The sequence below is a fragment of the Argiope bruennichi genome, chromosome 5 (genome assembly GCF_947563725.1).
Source record: "Argiope bruennichi chromosome 5, qqArgBrue1.1, whole genome shotgun sequence".
NCBI classification, from domain to species: domain Eukaryota; kingdom Metazoa; phylum Arthropoda; class Arachnida; order Araneae; family Araneidae; genus Argiope; species Argiope bruennichi.
The window spans coordinates 13,714,520-13,732,451 of NC_079155.1; the positions used below are offsets into that span (position 1 = coordinate 13,714,520).

Sequence of the window (17,932 nt, forward strand, 5' to 3'; positions counted from 1 at the left end):
TCTTTAAACTATACAAAATAAATTCCTTTTACACAGACGATATTTTAAAATTATATTAATAGGTGATTCAAGAGGAACAGAGTAAAATTCAAATTGAAGTAGAATTAGAATTCAATATGTTTAGATTATCCTATTACATTCCAATAATAAGGATGCGCCTTTTTAAAGGTAGGTTTAGTGTAGGAGTCACTGTATAAGTGTGGCGTAGAATTCTTTTTCAGCTTTAAAACACTTTGTATTTTGAAATGGGAATTCTTTTTTCTGACCGGCTGTCCTAAGTTTGGAAATAATTTGAAATATTTGTCTAATAAGGATTTAGAAGTTTTTGAACTACATTCCTCGGACATCGATCTATTAAGCTCTATTGGCTTCGAACTCCTTTCCCACACATGTTGTAAACCAAATGCATTATCGAATTACATCAGTTACCAGTTTACTGACAGCGAGTGGGTACGATACGATAGTACGTCCCCCCACAGAATGTGTATATCTGTGTGTGTGTGTGTGTGTGTGTGTGTGTGTGTGTGTGTGTGTGTGTGTGTGTGTGTGTGTGTGAATGAAAAAGAGAGAGAAAGGCAAAAATTTGTTCAAGCAAAAAAATTCTGGAACTTCTCTCACTTTTTCTGAAATAAATAAATAAAATGGCAATAAATTTTATATGAGAACCCACAAGCTCTTCAGAGTAAGGTGCACTCCGATTTTTTATGGCTGCCGAGAGTCGGGGCAAGAACGAAGAAAAACTATCCCTCTATGTATTAAGTAGCGATTATTACGAGAGCTGACAAAACGGCGTGCTTTTTTCCCTCGATTTCTTTCTCTTTTTGCAGCTGCATTTTCAGAGTAAAATTAATTTCGGTAAAAGAACTGGACAATATAGATAAACAAATGAATTTTAAAAAAAAATAAAAAAAAATCTTAAAATTAATGATAAAAAGACACTAGATTGTATTTTGCATAAATTTGAATACATGTTTTGTAGCATTCTGGTGTGGTGACCTATTGGAATTGATCAGTCTAATTGTTTAAAGATCAACCATGTTCGAAATCTCAGAATCTACGCTTAGAGCTAACCAGAAACATCGCAAAACGTTTGTATGAATCCAGTTGGAAAATGACGCTGTTGCTTGTAAATGATTTTATATCTGAGTTCTGCCACAATACAAATTTCCTAGTATCATACAGGTATGATGGAAATGCTATGTAAGAGAAAATATAGGATTAAAATGCCATGAACAGATATAAAACAATTACTAATGTTTTTAACAGTTAAAGTATTTTTTTAAAGTTTCTTAATCTTTGTTACATTCTGTATTCTTAAAGTAATTCTGTGTTCTTTGCTAACAAATATATTCTAATTTCGTAGCTTAATTTTGTAATAAATTACCGTAAATAAAGAAACAAACAAATGAAATCGATATATTTTTAGACCTAAATAACTTTTCTGCTTTCAATGCATCGATATGTTGTAATTCAATGAGAAATGATAATTTTATACTTTTTTCGTTGATGAGAAATACTTTTTTTCGTTGTATTTCTCATCATTTCACGACTTATCCGTAATATAACGGCATGAAACTTTTTTATAATATTTAAAAAGAATTTATTTATTTTACCGTCTATGGTTATGAAAATATATTCACTAAAAAGCAACGATTTTGCAAGTAGAAATTCAGCGGTTTCTAGTTAGTGTCAAGATAGCATATCTGTGCGAAAAATTTAATAAATTATGTCGATAAGAAGTAATTTTACAAATATGGTCGTAAAAAAGCGGGATTCTTTTAAGTCTTGTGCTGTATCACCGTCCAATAAAATATGTCATATTTATATTTTAATTAGAAAATATTGCATTCATTTTTAGTTATTGCACTTATTTATTAGTGCTGAATCGTAGTCAAACCTCAAATATACTTTTTCTGACTTTAAGTTAACATAAATATTATTAAAATTAAACTTAATAAACTTGATGTAATAAGCACGGCAATTAAACTAAAGTCACTGAATAGAAAAATTTTGAGTAGGTAATACATTCTTTCATAGGATAGAGTATCATATCCTAACATTTTCCCATAAACAAAATAATGATGATAAACCATTTGTCACTTACGAAAATTTCAGAATATTTTAATTGGTCCTAAGATGAAGTATGTTAAGTATTAGTTATGAAATGCAATTAAAATTACTAGTAGAAAGGGGTACACAAATTACAGACAATCTGATTGTCTGCGAATGATAATGTCTTTCACTAAAAGTTGTAGATCAAAAAAATGTTTGTCAAAAGGTGGCATAATGTTTGAGTTCCTTGGAAAATCTTTTTTTTAAAAAAGGAAGCATAAAAAATAGACTATGAAACAATTGAATTATATAAATGTTTTTAATAAAATGAATTTTTTAAAGATTCTCAGTTTTTTTTTTCAACATAGAAAAATTTCAAAGCGGTTAATCCAGTAAACATTTCATTGAAAGTAATATTTTAAGAGACGAGAGAATTTTTATGTTTTTCCCCTTCCGATGAATTAGAGAATTTAGCTGAAAGACATATATATATATATCTATATCTATATATTTATATATCTATATATCTATATCTATATCTATATCTATATCTATATCTATATCTATATCTATATCTATATCTATCTATCTATCTATCTATCTATCTATCTATCTATCTATCTATATATATATATATATATATATATATATATATATATATATATACTCAGCTAATTAACATTCAGCATGTAGGTTCTAGCTTTTCCTAGCTTACAAAAATGATCTTGAAGCTAATTAACATTCTCTTTGCTGTTGACGTAATGCATCACTTTTTGGAAACTTACACTTGTCAGTGACTTGTGCTTCGATACCTCTTTAGAACGCCTGCAAAGATTATTTTGCAAAAATAATTTTGATCATTTCACATGTTTATATACTATATTAATCGATACATTAATGTTAAATATTATAATCTGCATTGGCATGATCTTTTCGATTATCAGAATGGTTTGTTGCCAGGATAAAATTCTCATTTAATCATTTTGAAATTTTTTGTTTATCAAATGTTTATCGAATGATAACAATTTGTGAAATAATAACAATTTTTATTCAATTTTGTAGAATTTTTTAATTTTTTAAAAATCTGAATCAAATTTTATAAATTCCTTTATAATGTCGATTTAAGTGAATGTTTGTTGATGCGAGGCAAAAATATTCAGGCACCAAACAAATAACTGTTTTATTTTTCAGTTATGCATTCATTAAGATACCTGTAAGCGAACACTTGGCGTAAAGTAAATCGTAATTTGTATTATAATTGATTTAATTTGGCACTTTTATTTACAATATATCAAAAAGAGAACGAGCAACCATAAGAGAGTCAGTAAAAATTGTACTCCTTCTTACCTACAATAATAGCAGCTGTTGATGTATTTATTTTGTCCCAGAATAATTGCAACAAAAGAACAAACATTTATTATAAACAAAAGAACGTAACATGTATTATAAAAATAAACTGAGGAATAAATTAAAAATATCATTCTTAATTTTTATTTTGAGTTTTCAGATAGTTTCTGAATTTTGCAATAATTTTGTTATTGTGTTTTAAACTGGTAGGTACAAGTGATTATCCAGCTTTGCTTTCTTGCTGTAAGTAAAAAATGGTTTGATGGTGCAATGAAGTTTTAAGGATTTTCCTTTTTACTTCCTCGTAAGCGTAGTATTGAGAAAGTATAGAATTTGTCGAAAAATTCGAACTCGAGATTTTGACGCATCTCCCAGTTTTAGACCTACCTGAGTTCGAAAAACACATTTTTTGGAAAATGTCTATCTGTCTGTAACAAAGATAACTCAATAACGCTTTGAGCTAGACGGATAAAATTTAGGATACTGTCTTTAAACTATATTTGTAGATTTCTAACAAATTTTGTGCAAAATCCTTTCAGAGGAAGTCTTTCTGTCCTGCTGTTCAAATATACCAGATAATTACGAAATTATACACACATTTAACATCTATGATATAGGCACCTGTCAACTTTTGAGCCAAATCCAATGAGAAATTGACCGTCTGTCGGTCTTTTCTTTCAGAAACATATAAACGTGATATCTCAAAAACTGAATGAGTTAAATATATTAAATTTGGTATGGGATTTTGTGACTTCAAGTATAACTTTTTAACAAATTTTTATTCTGTTAGTTGCGTAAAACGTGTATAAAGCACAGATTAGATTTTTGGGTACTATTAACGCATGCCAGAGTTTCATCGCCAAGGATAACATGATAGATGAAGTAAAAATGTTAAATTCGAGCCAAGGAGTAATCTTCCATAACTATTGGACTAGAATGTTATGCAAGGCGTTTTCTGGTATAACACATTTGTTAGGGAGTATGTTAAAAAATTCCAGGAACATCATTCCTACTGGTGTCAAAATTAGGAATGACGTAGATTTGGATACTTCAATATCGTAAGTTACTGATCTTATAGTGCTTCTTCTACCAAGAAGTATATGTTCAAGCTTTTCAAGTTTTCTATGATCTTTGCATCAACGTCTGCTGTTTTGTTTTTCCAAAGGATCAGCATAAGCGTAAAATTCAGTTTGAGATTTTTTTTCTGAAGCATTTACCGAATTCTTGATATGATAATTCTATTTCTCTTAAATGTGTTTGCAGTCAACGAAACTGTAGCTTTTTGTCTTTTTATGTTTCAAGAACTGGACAACAGCAACTCGATCTTTAGTTGAAAACTTTTTTTTATTTTACTTTTACAATAGGTTGATATGCATTGATATAAAGCAATTGATTTCTACCAGTGGATGAAACTGAAAAATATATATACAGCCATGAAAAAATATTTATCATAATAATGAGTTAAATCTAAAAATTGAAAGTTGTGCCAAAACAAAGGACATCAATTTTGATTGAAGGCTTCGCAATACTTCATAGCTGCATTTATCAATTCTGCATTCACCAATAATTCCGATTTAAAATTTAACTTGCCATCATTATTATGAGACAGAAGGAGTTAATCAAAAAAAGCAAAATAAAAAATATATTCTTTTTAGAATTGCAGTATGTTGAGATGTAATCAGACTCAAGCAAAAGAGGAGGGCAATTGTGATTGTATTTTATATTTGTTGATAGATGACAACTAGCCGAAAGAAATATAGATTTGATACCTACCATCAACTCGGGAAGGGTATTTAAAATTATTGGATGAATGTGTACAAGATTTTTATCAGCAGAAATTGATAGATAAATTTTCAGACTCTATTGCAAATAAATAATTGATGTTGCTTAAACGTAAGAAATATTTATGAGAATAAAAAAAATTAACTTTGTATATTTGTTGTTCCTCAATATTTGTTATTTACTTATCATTATTATTTTGTTCTTATTTTATTTGGTTCATTTTTTATTTCACTTTGTTTTTATAAAGTTTTTATTTTTATCATTAAATAATATTTTTATTAGCTTTGAGGACATTACATTCTCTGCTTTGTCATGGATTTAAAATAAGGCTTTACTAGAATGAAATAACTTTGCATATATGTTAAGCCCAATATTTGTTATTTATCTATCATTATTATTTTTGTTCTTACTTTATTTGGTTATTTTTTATTTCTTTTAGTTCTAATAAATTTTTATTTATATTTTTATCATGTAATTGATATTTTTATTTACTTCGATAATATTACATTCTCTGTAAATATTTTGTTATACATTTAAAATAAAATTTTACTGTTTTTCTGGCTACATATTTGAGAAGAATTAACTAATCATATATTTCCATTTGTATTTCACTCCAGAAAACCATTAAAAATTATGAATAGATTGATTGCGGGAAAATGCTGTACTGAAAATGCTGATAAAATTTAAAATTTTAAAATGCATATTTCAGTACATATTTCAAAAACTTCTCATATTTATAACTTGAGAAATGTCATATTGTGTAAACTCTGAATGATAGATTGAAATTTTTCCCATAAGAATGTGCATAATTCCTGTTTTATTCGTAAGATTGTAACTGTTATCTGAATAATTATTAGAAAAAAATTCAAGACGTGCTTATGAATATAGAATACTGAACTGAATGGGTTGGAAATAATCCCCATCCTTCTGTGAGACCTTGAAAGAACCGTATTTCACGTGAACATCGCTGGTTTTTATTTCATTCCCAAGTAACGGAAAATCCAGTTCTTTGAGACTTATGAGATTCATTTGTAAATTCCAAATGTTGAAAATATATCACCCTCATTTAAAAAAAAGCTGCTAGAATATCCTTGAAGAATGATTTAGCTGATAGGATGACACAGACGAAGATTTTTAAAAGATTTTTTTTGCAATTCTTGTTCACCTAGATATGAATATTTCTGAGAGAGATTTTGTCTCCCTATTTGGTGCTTTTTAGGAATTTTTGATGGACGAGTTGGTTGTAGGAAGGTCACTTAAAAATACCTCGCCATGGTGGGTATCTTTTGCATCATTTTGGAGACTACAAATGAATCTTAAACGAGATTGGTTATTTGAATTATTATTCAGGAAACAGCGGGCACATTTTGTTGAAGAGATTATGATGCATTTTGCATTTATTAGTAAATTCCCCTGTAGAGCATTTGCGTTCTAGAATTGTCGATAAACTGAATAATAAATTATTTAATACGTTCCAGAAACAGATTTCATTGGTAATATGATTTTATGTTCCTAATAAATATTTTAAAATACTTTTGAAAATTGAAGAGTAAAAAAAAAAAAAAAATGTAATCAAACATCTATTGGATGCATCAAGTTATATATACTTTCCAACCATTTAAAATTAAAAGCAAGACCGAAAAAAACTACTAGATTCTTTAGCAAAATGAGATAACTTTTCAAAAATAAGCAGGCAGATAATATTTCATGATGAATTCGGAACTTTTAATAAATATATAAAGTAAAAAAGTAGCTGAAATTGCTCATTTAGCCATATATTTTATCTATAACTATGCCAGCTATTCAAACACAAAAATGTCGTATTTATCCTTTCATATTATACGTTTGCAAACATGTGTGAATAGAAATGTGTGAGATCGCATGTATAAATAGAAATCACTGTCTTTCAGTCAACCTTTCAATGTTTCTGAAATATTTTTTATCTTTTATTGACAGAAAAAAACTACAGTCATGATAATCATATCTAATTTAAAATTATGTGATTGTAAAATTTAAGAAATTAGTTCCGTTTTCTGCTTACATTTGATATTTGGCAACAAGCAAAAAAATTTTTAACTTTCCTCCATTTGTTTGAGAACTTCTCTTTTTTTTTGAAAAACAAATCTTGTTTGCTTTAGTTTCTGATTTTCTGAAGATTATACTTGGATTAATTTGGGACAGTACAAATTTTTCTAGTATGTAAAAAAATTTAAATGGTTACACCCATTTTTTTTATCTAATCATTCGACTTTTTGAAAGTTTTCAAGATATCGAAATAAGATTATTCATTTGAAGAGGAAAATGTAACCCCCTAAAAATTATTTTTACTTAACATTAATAATAGTCAAAATGACTTAATTTTAGAAAATTTTAAATTGCTCTTTTATAAAAAAATAAAGGTTTCAAAATATTAAAAAAATCTTTGCTATGAATAATTGTTAAAAACATTCGATTTCATTTTAAATTGTTAGATAGTCCCTTTACAAAAAATATAATGATTTCAAAATATTTTAAATTTTTTACCATGAATAATTGTTGAAGGCATGGGATTCTATTTATAAAAATTGAGGGAAAGAAAATTAAATATTTTATCTACGAATAAATTGTGAACATTTTAAATTTCAAATACAACGCACAATATTTAAAAAATTGCAGAAAAAGATATCCATTCAAAATGCTTCAAAAAATGAAAAAAGGTTTTAAAAATATTTATATAGAATTATTTATACGAAATATTCTTGGTTACCTTTTTGCATTCCATTTTAATATATTTCCATTATTTTATCCTTTTTATTCCATCTTTCAGCGCTGTGCATAGAATTTTGTTAACAAATATAATTGCCTCTTGCCATTTTCCGTGTTCACTTTTACCTTCATTCTAAGATATTTTAAAATCCTACCTTCTCAAAAATTAAAAATAAATCTTTTTTTTTACTATGCTTACCTTTTTAATTATGTCAAATCTTTTATTTTAGCTTCAAACAAAATAGCTTTTAAAATATTATTTTTGTAATGAACTTCTTAAAAAAATTTTTGGTGACTAAATTTTCACATTCTCTCCACCTCCTCAGTTCTTTGCTTAAAAATTAGAATACATTTTCAATTGAGAACCACAGATGGTCACCAAATTAATTGAAAGAATTATTTTATGCATACAAATATTTGAAACAGCTTTTTAAATATCATTTGATCGTTATTTTTTAAAAATTACTTTGAATTGAATTTTTAGAGATTCTTAGCTTAAACTTTAGTGTCTGATTGTTAATTTTAGAAATTTCTAATTTTTTATTTGAAACAATTTTGTCAAATGTAATTACTGTTTTAACACTGACTGAAAAAAAATTGACTATCAATAGTTTAGTGCATTGTTTTATAGAAGATATTTTACGAAGGAAACTTTATTAATGCTTCAAAAATATTTCAATAGATTTTTCTAAATGAAATTGTTAACCCCAGGAAGGCACCATGAGCGCGTGTATGAGAACCGATTCTCATTTCGCTGATGGATATAGTAATGCCATATGATCGAATTACCACCATTCCAATGACAAATCATACTCAACTGGTGGGGGTATCATTGTTAAAGGCTCTTAGGACTCTGACATCGATTTTCCATCTTCTGATGCCGTTATGACCGTCATTTAGATCGCTCTGTGTGCCGAATCGGGGAGGATGATATCTTTGTTGTTGTGATTATGAAAGTGTTACAGAATGCTCGTTTGCACATCAGCAATATTAAATTATTTCATAATTATCTGCCTTACATTTATTTTTATGATAACGAATTTTTCATTTATTGATAAATTTAAATGTATGTACAGAAAAATTAACTTAAAACAATTCCATCTAAATGCAGTGATTAGAAAGTCAATCAGCCATTGTACTTTGTTAGATATGTCCTGTTTTGCATTATTTTGCCATGTAAGTCAATGAAGTAGAATATAAAAAAATGCTAATATTAAGTCAAAGTATATATAATAAAATGCTAATATTAATACTATTGAATGCATAGAAATAATATTAGCAAATTTGGCATATTAGTTACTTGGTATTACTCTTTCTTAATTATATCAACAAATAAACTAATGATATCTTCTGTAATTTATAAAATAAGAATTTTGCAAAGATAAATTAAGAGAATCATCTCTGCAGTATAATTTTTATTTATATTATTCACGGTTAAATCTGCATAAAAACAGCAAAATAAGTTCAAGGTTTTGAGATGTGCTCTCAATTCAAAGAAAATGCACCATTCTTGAGAAGGGAAATGCTTTGCATGTAAAATGTTACATTTCTTTTTTTTGATGAAATGGCCTTCAATTCTAGAAAGTCGAGTACAAAATTCCTTTCAGATCGACCTTGGCGTTATCTCTCTGATCTTCTTAGCTGTATGCAGAAGACACGAAAACTGTGTTAGTAGTGGCAGACATTCACGTTGGAGTGAACAGTTGGAAGTATTATTCTTTTTGAGACTTGCTTTTACTTCCCCAAATAGAGCTAGATCAGAGAAATTTTTCAAAGTCAAGGCGAAGATCAAAGTCATTTCCAGAGACATGTCAGTTAAGATAGTTATGAAATACTTAATGAGAGCTTTTAGTAAACAGAGTTAGTACTTGTAGATGAATCTAGATAAAGCACGTTAAGAAATTAAGTTAAGTGTTTTTTGAAATTCAAAGGATCTCTTTGAAACCCTTATAAGATTCTCTTATAAAACAAACAGATCACATTATTTCACGTAATTAGATATAAGAAGCAACCAATAACGAATATTTTATATATCAGCTGGAAATTCAACATTATGAAATTACACTGCTATGCATACATTTATAATTCTATTTTGTTTGTTCAGCGACATTCTTTTCCATTGGACATGATGATTTAACAGAAATCTATCAAATTCTATTCTTATCTCACTCAATAATGAGAAATGAGCACGTTGTTTTTGAAATTCAAAGGAATTTTTTGAAACCTTTACAAGATTCTCTTATAAAACAAATAGATCACATTGTTTTACGTAATTTGATATAAGAAACAAACAATAACGAATATTTTACATATCAGCTGGAAATTCAGTATTATGAAATTACATTGCCTTTATATTTCTATTCTTTTTGTTCATTATTCGATATAATGATTTAACAAAATTTTATCGAATTCTTTTCACATCTAATTCAACAATGAGTTAGATATAAGACAATTTTTGTTTTGTTTTTAAAATTGCAAATGTGTTTTCAAGAAGTCATGTTTCCAATCGATTCAATTTTTTTACATATTTCTTGTGTTTGTTTTATGTACTAAGTAAGTAATTTAAGGTTTTATAATTGATTAGATTTTATTTAAAATTGTTAATAAATAATATAAAATGTCGATTTAAAATATTCAATAAGAATTTAATTTCATTCACTTTTCAATTTAATCTTGACATTTCAAATTTGTTATGCTGTTTCAACTTTTTTTTTTCTTATTACTTCAACTACATGCACATATTCTATTCTAAAACAGGGCCTAGAACTAATGACACTGGAAATGTTAAAACATATCACTAACATATTTATTTGCGAACTAGTTCATTTAAAGAAGGAAATAATCAATTCTAAAATTATCTTTTTTTATATAAATGATGAATTTCTTGAATATATATTTATCCATTTGTATTTCATGCTTTATTGCACGAATCTTTAATAAAAAACTAATTTTTTTTTAACATTTTGTATAATTTTTTTAAGATATAATTTTAACAAAGCGACTTGTAAACTTTTTGTGACAGTAGAACAAGTCAGAAGAAATTTTACTTTTATCCATATGCATAAAACTTATTTTTATTAAATGTTATTTATCTTGTTATGCTAATACTCATTCAACTAGCTCAAGTGGTATCACCCAATCTGATTTAAAACAAACAAACAAACAAAAAAACATTGCCTCACTGAAATTCAGTTAGTCAATTGAAAGTTTTTGAAATGACATTTTCCTTTCTTGGTTCATTGTTTATTAAAATTGCTTAGGTATTATTTTAAAAATATTAATGCTTAAAGTTTTTTCCTTAAAATTGAATACTGTCAATATTTATGTCTTCATATTTTCAAACGACAAGATTAATCACAATCTGTTTTCTTTACATCTCAGTGAAAAGAGTTTCTGGTTTTGAAATAGCGATTGAAATTACTACTGTCCAAAAATTCATTGAGATTTTGCTGCATTTTGGTGAATATTTTGTCTCTTGAATTACAAAAACATCTAAATGAGAAAAAAAATAAGTAAAATAAATTTTCCATCATGCCCGTTCAAATTCCTTGAAACTAATAATTCAGTTATCTACATTTCACCAATTGATTAACTTTTATTAAAGCAAAACACTCACAAAACATAAAAGAAAGCAGAACCAGACGTTCAAGAACAGTAGTGCCATGAAGGAGAGTCCAAAGATCTTCATGTCACACAGAGATTTCAGATCAGAATATTTTATAGAGGGAAACAATGTGGTTCAAGATGAAGTTTACTATCGTCTGTAGTATCCTTGTGCTCTGGGGTCGGTGATGGGGACGAGGATGTACCTCACTCCTGGCCTGGAATTAGTGGGGACAACAGGCCTTGCAACTGGGGCGATGGGAGCTGTCCTGACGGGTGCCAGAGGGGTGTTGTCAGCAGTGGACTCCATGACCACATCGGCTGGGTTCTGGTTGGCGGTTCCTGGTTCATTGGTTCGAACAGTTGCTCGGAATCCGTTCTCATCTGCGATGTAGTCCACCACTCTTCCGAATCCACCCTCTCCCTGGACAGTGTAGGAGCCAGTGACTCTTCCTGCACCATCCCCAGATTCTTCGTGGGCACTGCGCCCACCGTCTTCAGTGTCAGCAGAATAGCTGAAGGAATAAGGGATGGGAGGATATACCTCCTGGTCCTATGCAGATAAAAAGAATTTCAGTTATTGTGTCTTGAAATTAGTAATTTATTACCATTCTATGCATATATTCGAAAATATAAATGGACCATGGATTAAGATCTGAGAACTCATTTGTTTTATATTCTCTCCAACAATTTGCTGCGCCCATCGTCTTAAATAAATTATATGTGAGCATTTAGATTTCACATAAAATTTTTTGAGATTTAATAAAAGATACAAGTGTAAGAATGAGGGAAATTAAAAATTTTAGTTATCCTAATAGATAATGTCCATTATGACACTGACAATTTAGTTATAAATAATATTGCAGATTACATTTTAAATTAGAGTATATCAATACAATCCTTGAGCTGGTGATTTCCAGTCACAACTGATAATATAAGATAGTTGAGATGTGTTGAGGTAGGCTTAATTCGCATTATATATAAGACAATATATTATTATAGAGGGATGAGACTCTTTATAACCTCATTATGAGGTAGATGAAAATAATAGGCGAGTTTCAGGAACAGTTATTTAATTATTATTTTCTAAGTTCCACATTTCAAAAGACAAAACAAACACGAACACGAAAATACACGACACTCACTAGCATACAACCTAAAAATAACCCTCAAGAAGGATCATGGGAAATATACCTTTATGTTATTAAGGTAACGTCATCATTTGTATCAAAATAGAAGATAATAGGATCATGTAACTGCTAAATTATGTATTAAAACTAAATAGAAATATTTTTATTTGCTTTGGTGTAATGATTATGGATTGAAGATGAAAAAAAATTTAAAATACTAATTGAAAATGGTACATAGCTAATATTTATTCTTCTTTTCATCTCATTAAAATATATATTTGCTATTTCGACTTCAAATTTATTTTTGAGCATGACAGTTAATTGCTATTAAGTTTAATAATCTCATTCTTGTCAGAGAAATTCAATTATGTAATAGTTCTATGTAATAGTAACTTCATTCAAAATGTCCATCATTATTTCCTAATAAAATCTTTCAGTTAATATTTCCTTACTCTGAAATAATCACAAATGTATAAAAAATGAATATAACTTCTAATTAAATAAAGTCCAAGTAGAATTTAGATATAATATGCAAAATTAACAGTTTTTAAATTACTTATATTTATATGGATACTTATTTAGATTTTACGAAATTTGGGGAATACTATTTTTAATTCGATTTTATATTCTATGATTATATACTTCTTTTATACTTATTTGCTAGACGTATAATTTCTATCTAATATTTTTCTCAGTTTACTTAAAAAATTTCCAGATACTTCAAATAATTTCTTTGGAAATGAGAATTTAATTATGCTTGAATTCCATAGGAAGTTTTTCACTTTTTCTCTTTTTTCCATAGGAAGTCACTTTTTTAAAAGATTATTTATAAAATATTACTATGAAATCTTAACACCTCAATAATATAATAAGACGATTTTGTAAAAAAAGGAGGCATTCTATTTTCTTAAACACAGAAAGAATAGAAAAAATATTGCATCGAAAATTTACAGATACACGTTCACTTATTAAAAAAAATATTTTAATTTATTTAAGATAAATGCCCTTATTATAACTAACATTTAATAATATCTATAATGATTTATTCAAAATTACTTCTGAGATAATATACTAGGTAGATTATTGAAAGAATTAATATTACAATGAATTATTCAGTGCTAAAATGAATTAATATTTTAAACTAAAGCTTTTTAGTAAAGTATACTGACAAAATATTTAATGATTCATTTATAAACTATCTTTTAATTTGTTGTAATTATAATTAATAAAAGATTACAAAAACATTGGCGAAACTTATTTCTAGGAGAATTAGTTTATTTTGCAATTTTTATTTTTTGAATATTCATTGTAAATGAAATCCTTATATTATAAACACATCTTTAACAAAATATTATTTACTATTAAGATATTAAAGACATTTATGGTAATAAGTATTCTTGGTACTAAGTGATCAAATCTTGCTAATCACTGCAGTATAAAAACTAATAATGTCATTAATTTCTTTTTATAGCACATATGAAAATATTAAGAATAAATATAGGAGCGGAAAATTAATTTCAGTTTCCGTCTTTTTCCATTAAAAAAATTAGCATTTTTTAATTCTTAGAAAATATCCAACTAGATCAACTCATATGATGTTATAATCATCTTTATGTTTAACTATATACTTCATCTAAATACATATTGTCTTATGCTGTGCTGTGAATATATATTGTTAGTTTTTTCCAGCAAGATCTCGAATGAATTTCAAAATCGAGTAGGAGTGCGTTAATTGAACGCGTTAAGTATATAACTTCAGGATCAAATGTTTTCATTATAAGAAAATTTTAGGTAATAAATTCCCTTCAGAGAATTTCTAAAACCTCTTTTAAAAATAATGCTAATTTTATTAAAACTGAAAAGTAAAATAAATAAAAAAATTATTACATAATTTTTTATATTTATTTTAAATATTTCTATAGGGTTTTAGGTTAATTAACTAAAGTAAATTACTTACCACTATTCTTTGGGCTGAGATAGCAACAATAAGAACAGACAAAAGGATAAGGCACTGTAAAAATAAATAAAAAATATTTATAAATATCAAATTTGTAACAAAAGAAATTTTTTTTAATTAATGATAAAATAATTTAAAGTAATGATACAATAACCACAACACAAATTATTTATTTCTAAATTTAAAGCTATCATATGCATAATTTCTAATTAATTATGGTTGTGATTTTATTTTAAGTATTAAAAAATTACTTCATTCAATCAATTAAGGCTAATCTTCTTAATAAATGATACTAGAATATTTTTATTTGCAGAAAATTATAATTTTTACATAACAGAATAGTATTGTTCGTCAGATTATATGGGAAAATTATTACAGTTAGAATAATCAAAATATTAAATTGCATAAGCACATTCGGTTTCCCTAATTAAAGGTTTCCTAATTAATTCCCTAATTAATGGTTTCCCTAATTTATATTTTGTCAAAAAATTGTACAAGAGAAGCACCTTCTTTTAAAAATGACGCATCAAATTCTCCATCAACATTTGAAATAATTAAGAAAATCATAATCAATTATTAACGTTGGTGACTTCAAATTATGTATCGTATATTATTTTGCGCATTGAAACCTTAATTTAAATTTGGAAACGTTTCTAATACTATAATATACGATATAGTATTAGAAATACTATACATATAATTTTGCTAATGTAAATACATATAATTAATTTACATATAATTTTTGAATCTAATGTAAATTTTTAAAATGTTAATTAATTAAGGAATTTGGTGTATATATTTAAAAAAACCTTGAATGTATAAAATAATAAATTTTTATTAACCCTATAATTCTTATTTAAAGGTAATTTGCACGAAGAATGGAAAAATTAAATAAGAAATAACAAATTTAGTTATATAATTAATTTATAAATAAAAGACATTGAATGGAATTTTTAAGTTCGTTTGGCTAAATATTTTGAGTCAGTTATTCCTCATACAGGTTTGATATTTTGAATCAAAATAAAAGACACTTGAACACTGTATATTATAGATTAATCACTATAAATATTGATAATTCAGTATTGCTACAAATGAAATGGATGAAAAAATTTACTATATCCAATCTTCTACTTTGAATTTACAATTAATCAGGAAGATAATAAAAGTAAAATGAAATTTTAAATTCCGTATTACAAAGTCATCCATAAAGGCATCACAAAGCTTTTGTCTATGATATCTAAAATTATAAACGAATATTAATAATTATTGATTTTAATGAATTAATAACACAAACAATTAAACAAACGATAAACAGTTAATTAACTCCTTTTAATAACAGTTGAATTGAAGATGATGTTCAAACTATAAAGTTAAATTCTCTAAGATGGAACAAAGGATGAATATTCTAAGTTAGAGGTAAGAATAAGGTTCTAATATGGGATTCCTTAAGTTAGTCAAACTGCCACTTAAATCCGAAGACTATTACCTTCATGGTGGTTTACTTCTGCGAATGTGGTTAGCTAAGGCTGCTACAAGAGACTCTACAAACGACCCAATGTGCTTGTATCATCCACTGACTAAGTATATATACCATTCGACCCAGCCCATGTTCTGTCTCTGTGTCAACAACGAAAAAGCAAAACTGAATACGAATGAGGTATGAAAATAATCCTTTTGTCCGCAAAAATCTATCTCTGTTTAGTCCTTTTGGGGCGAGGTCAAAAGGTCGTCGCAAGACAAACTTTCACTGATGCGCCAAACGCTCTGTTTTTCCCCAAACTCAAGACAGTGCTGTCAGTTTACCACTTTCCGATCACGTCGCGGGTGCTGTTGATGATGACAGATGTGCGTCGCGGGGAATTAGATTCGCATTTACATGGCATGTCGCGGCAGGCAATATGGATTATTATCAACCGTCGAACAGCAAGACACCGCACACCACAAGGATTTCTTTTTTATACAATTTCTAACTTTCTCTGTGAATCCTTAATGGGCAGTAGGTGGAATATGTTTGATGGGGTGAATTAGATTCTTCAGAACAAACAAGAAGGGAAAAGAAATGGCATCTTTAAATCATTTGGACTATTTTGGATGAAAGTTCCTTCGGAAGTTGAGAAGAGATATAGACAAAAAAAAAAAAAAAAAAAAAAAAAAAAATTGGGGCTGATTTATAGATATTCCAACATGTTTTACATCGTTAAGTAAATGCAAATGGGTCATCTGGCGAAGAGGGCCATTGAAAGAAAGGAAGTTTTGTTCGAACGATTGCTGATTTTAGTTCGATAAAAGTGCTGATGAGAAGTCGGTTTGTTTTAGATATTTATGGCCCTGTAAATTAAGTTTAAAAATGAAAGTAGCCTATAAAAAGACTCTTTTCAGCAAAATTCCTAAAAAAAAATTAAAATTGTTCTCTGTAAGTTGTCCTCTTTCTTTTAAACAGACTGTGATTATCACTAACTAAGATTTAACTAAATTTTATTCATGTATTGAAATTGTATTATTTCAGCTGAGAAGAACTATCACGCAATTTATTCCTTTATTTGATACTTGAATTAACATTCCTTTTAGAAGTTGCATCCGACACTTGCACATTTAAACTAGTATTTATGACGAAAATTAAATCATGCAAATTTTCATCTCACTTTATTAGAGTTCTATGTCGTATTAAAAAGGACTTCTGATAATACTGAATGCTAATAAAATACATGGAAAATTTGGTTTTCAGTTATAATCTAATATTTAATATTCCAATTGCATGATCCAATTTACCAGGTGAATTTAGCGATTTTATGGCCTTAGATAGTCCACATTAGAGGGTCCCTTTTTTTAATAAAATGGTCAATTAAGTTTTCAATTTCAACACTTTTTTTAGCATTTTAATGGTTTATTTTAGGTTAATAATTTTGTGAAATAAATAATAAAATTAATAAATCTGACCAATTATTCTTTGTGATCCTAATATTTTATCATTCATAGAATCCTAATATTTGATCATTTATTGAATCCTCTATATTTTATCCTTCATAGATTTCTAATATTTTATTCTTCATAGAATCCTAATATTTTATTCTAGATAGAATCCTAATATTTTATTCTAGATAGAATCCTAACATTTTTCTATTTATAGAATCCTAATATTTTATCCATCATAGATTCCTAATATTTTATTCTTCTTAGAATCCTAATATGTTATCCTTCAGAGAATCCCAATAATATATCATTCATAGAACTAATAAATTTACAAACTTATTTTTTGGAAATTAGGAAAAGAAATTTTTTTAATAAACTTGTTTGGGGGGCTCTATTTCAACCTAGC

At 27.4% G+C, this 17,932-nt stretch overlaps 1 protein-coding gene across 1 annotated transcript; it reads right to left on the reverse strand.

Moving 5' to 3' along the window:
• Positions 1–11,501: 11,501 nt before the first annotated feature.
• LOC129969013 (cuticle protein 10.9-like) lies at positions 11,502–16,255 on the reverse strand. The gene is made up of 3 exons (XM_056083408.1): positions 16,103–16,255; positions 14,617–14,670; positions 11,502–12,082 (listed from the first exon to the last, which is right to left on the reverse strand). Exons 1-3 carry the CDS (start codon positions 16,106–16,108, stop codon positions 11,681–11,683), a joined length of 462 nt encoding a protein of 153 aa, XP_055939383.1. The 5' UTR covers positions 16,109–16,255; the 3' UTR covers positions 11,502–11,680.
• Between the last annotated feature and the right edge of the window lie 1,677 nt (positions 16,256–17,932).

What these genes read in the sequence shown, in the direction of transcription:
- LOC129969013 (XM_056083408.1), bottom strand. An exon ending in TCTCAGCCCAAAGAATAGTG is followed by an intron (nt 12,083 to 14,616) that starts GTAAGTAATTTA and finishes TTATCTGCATAG; the next exon opens with GACCAGGAGGTATATCCTCC.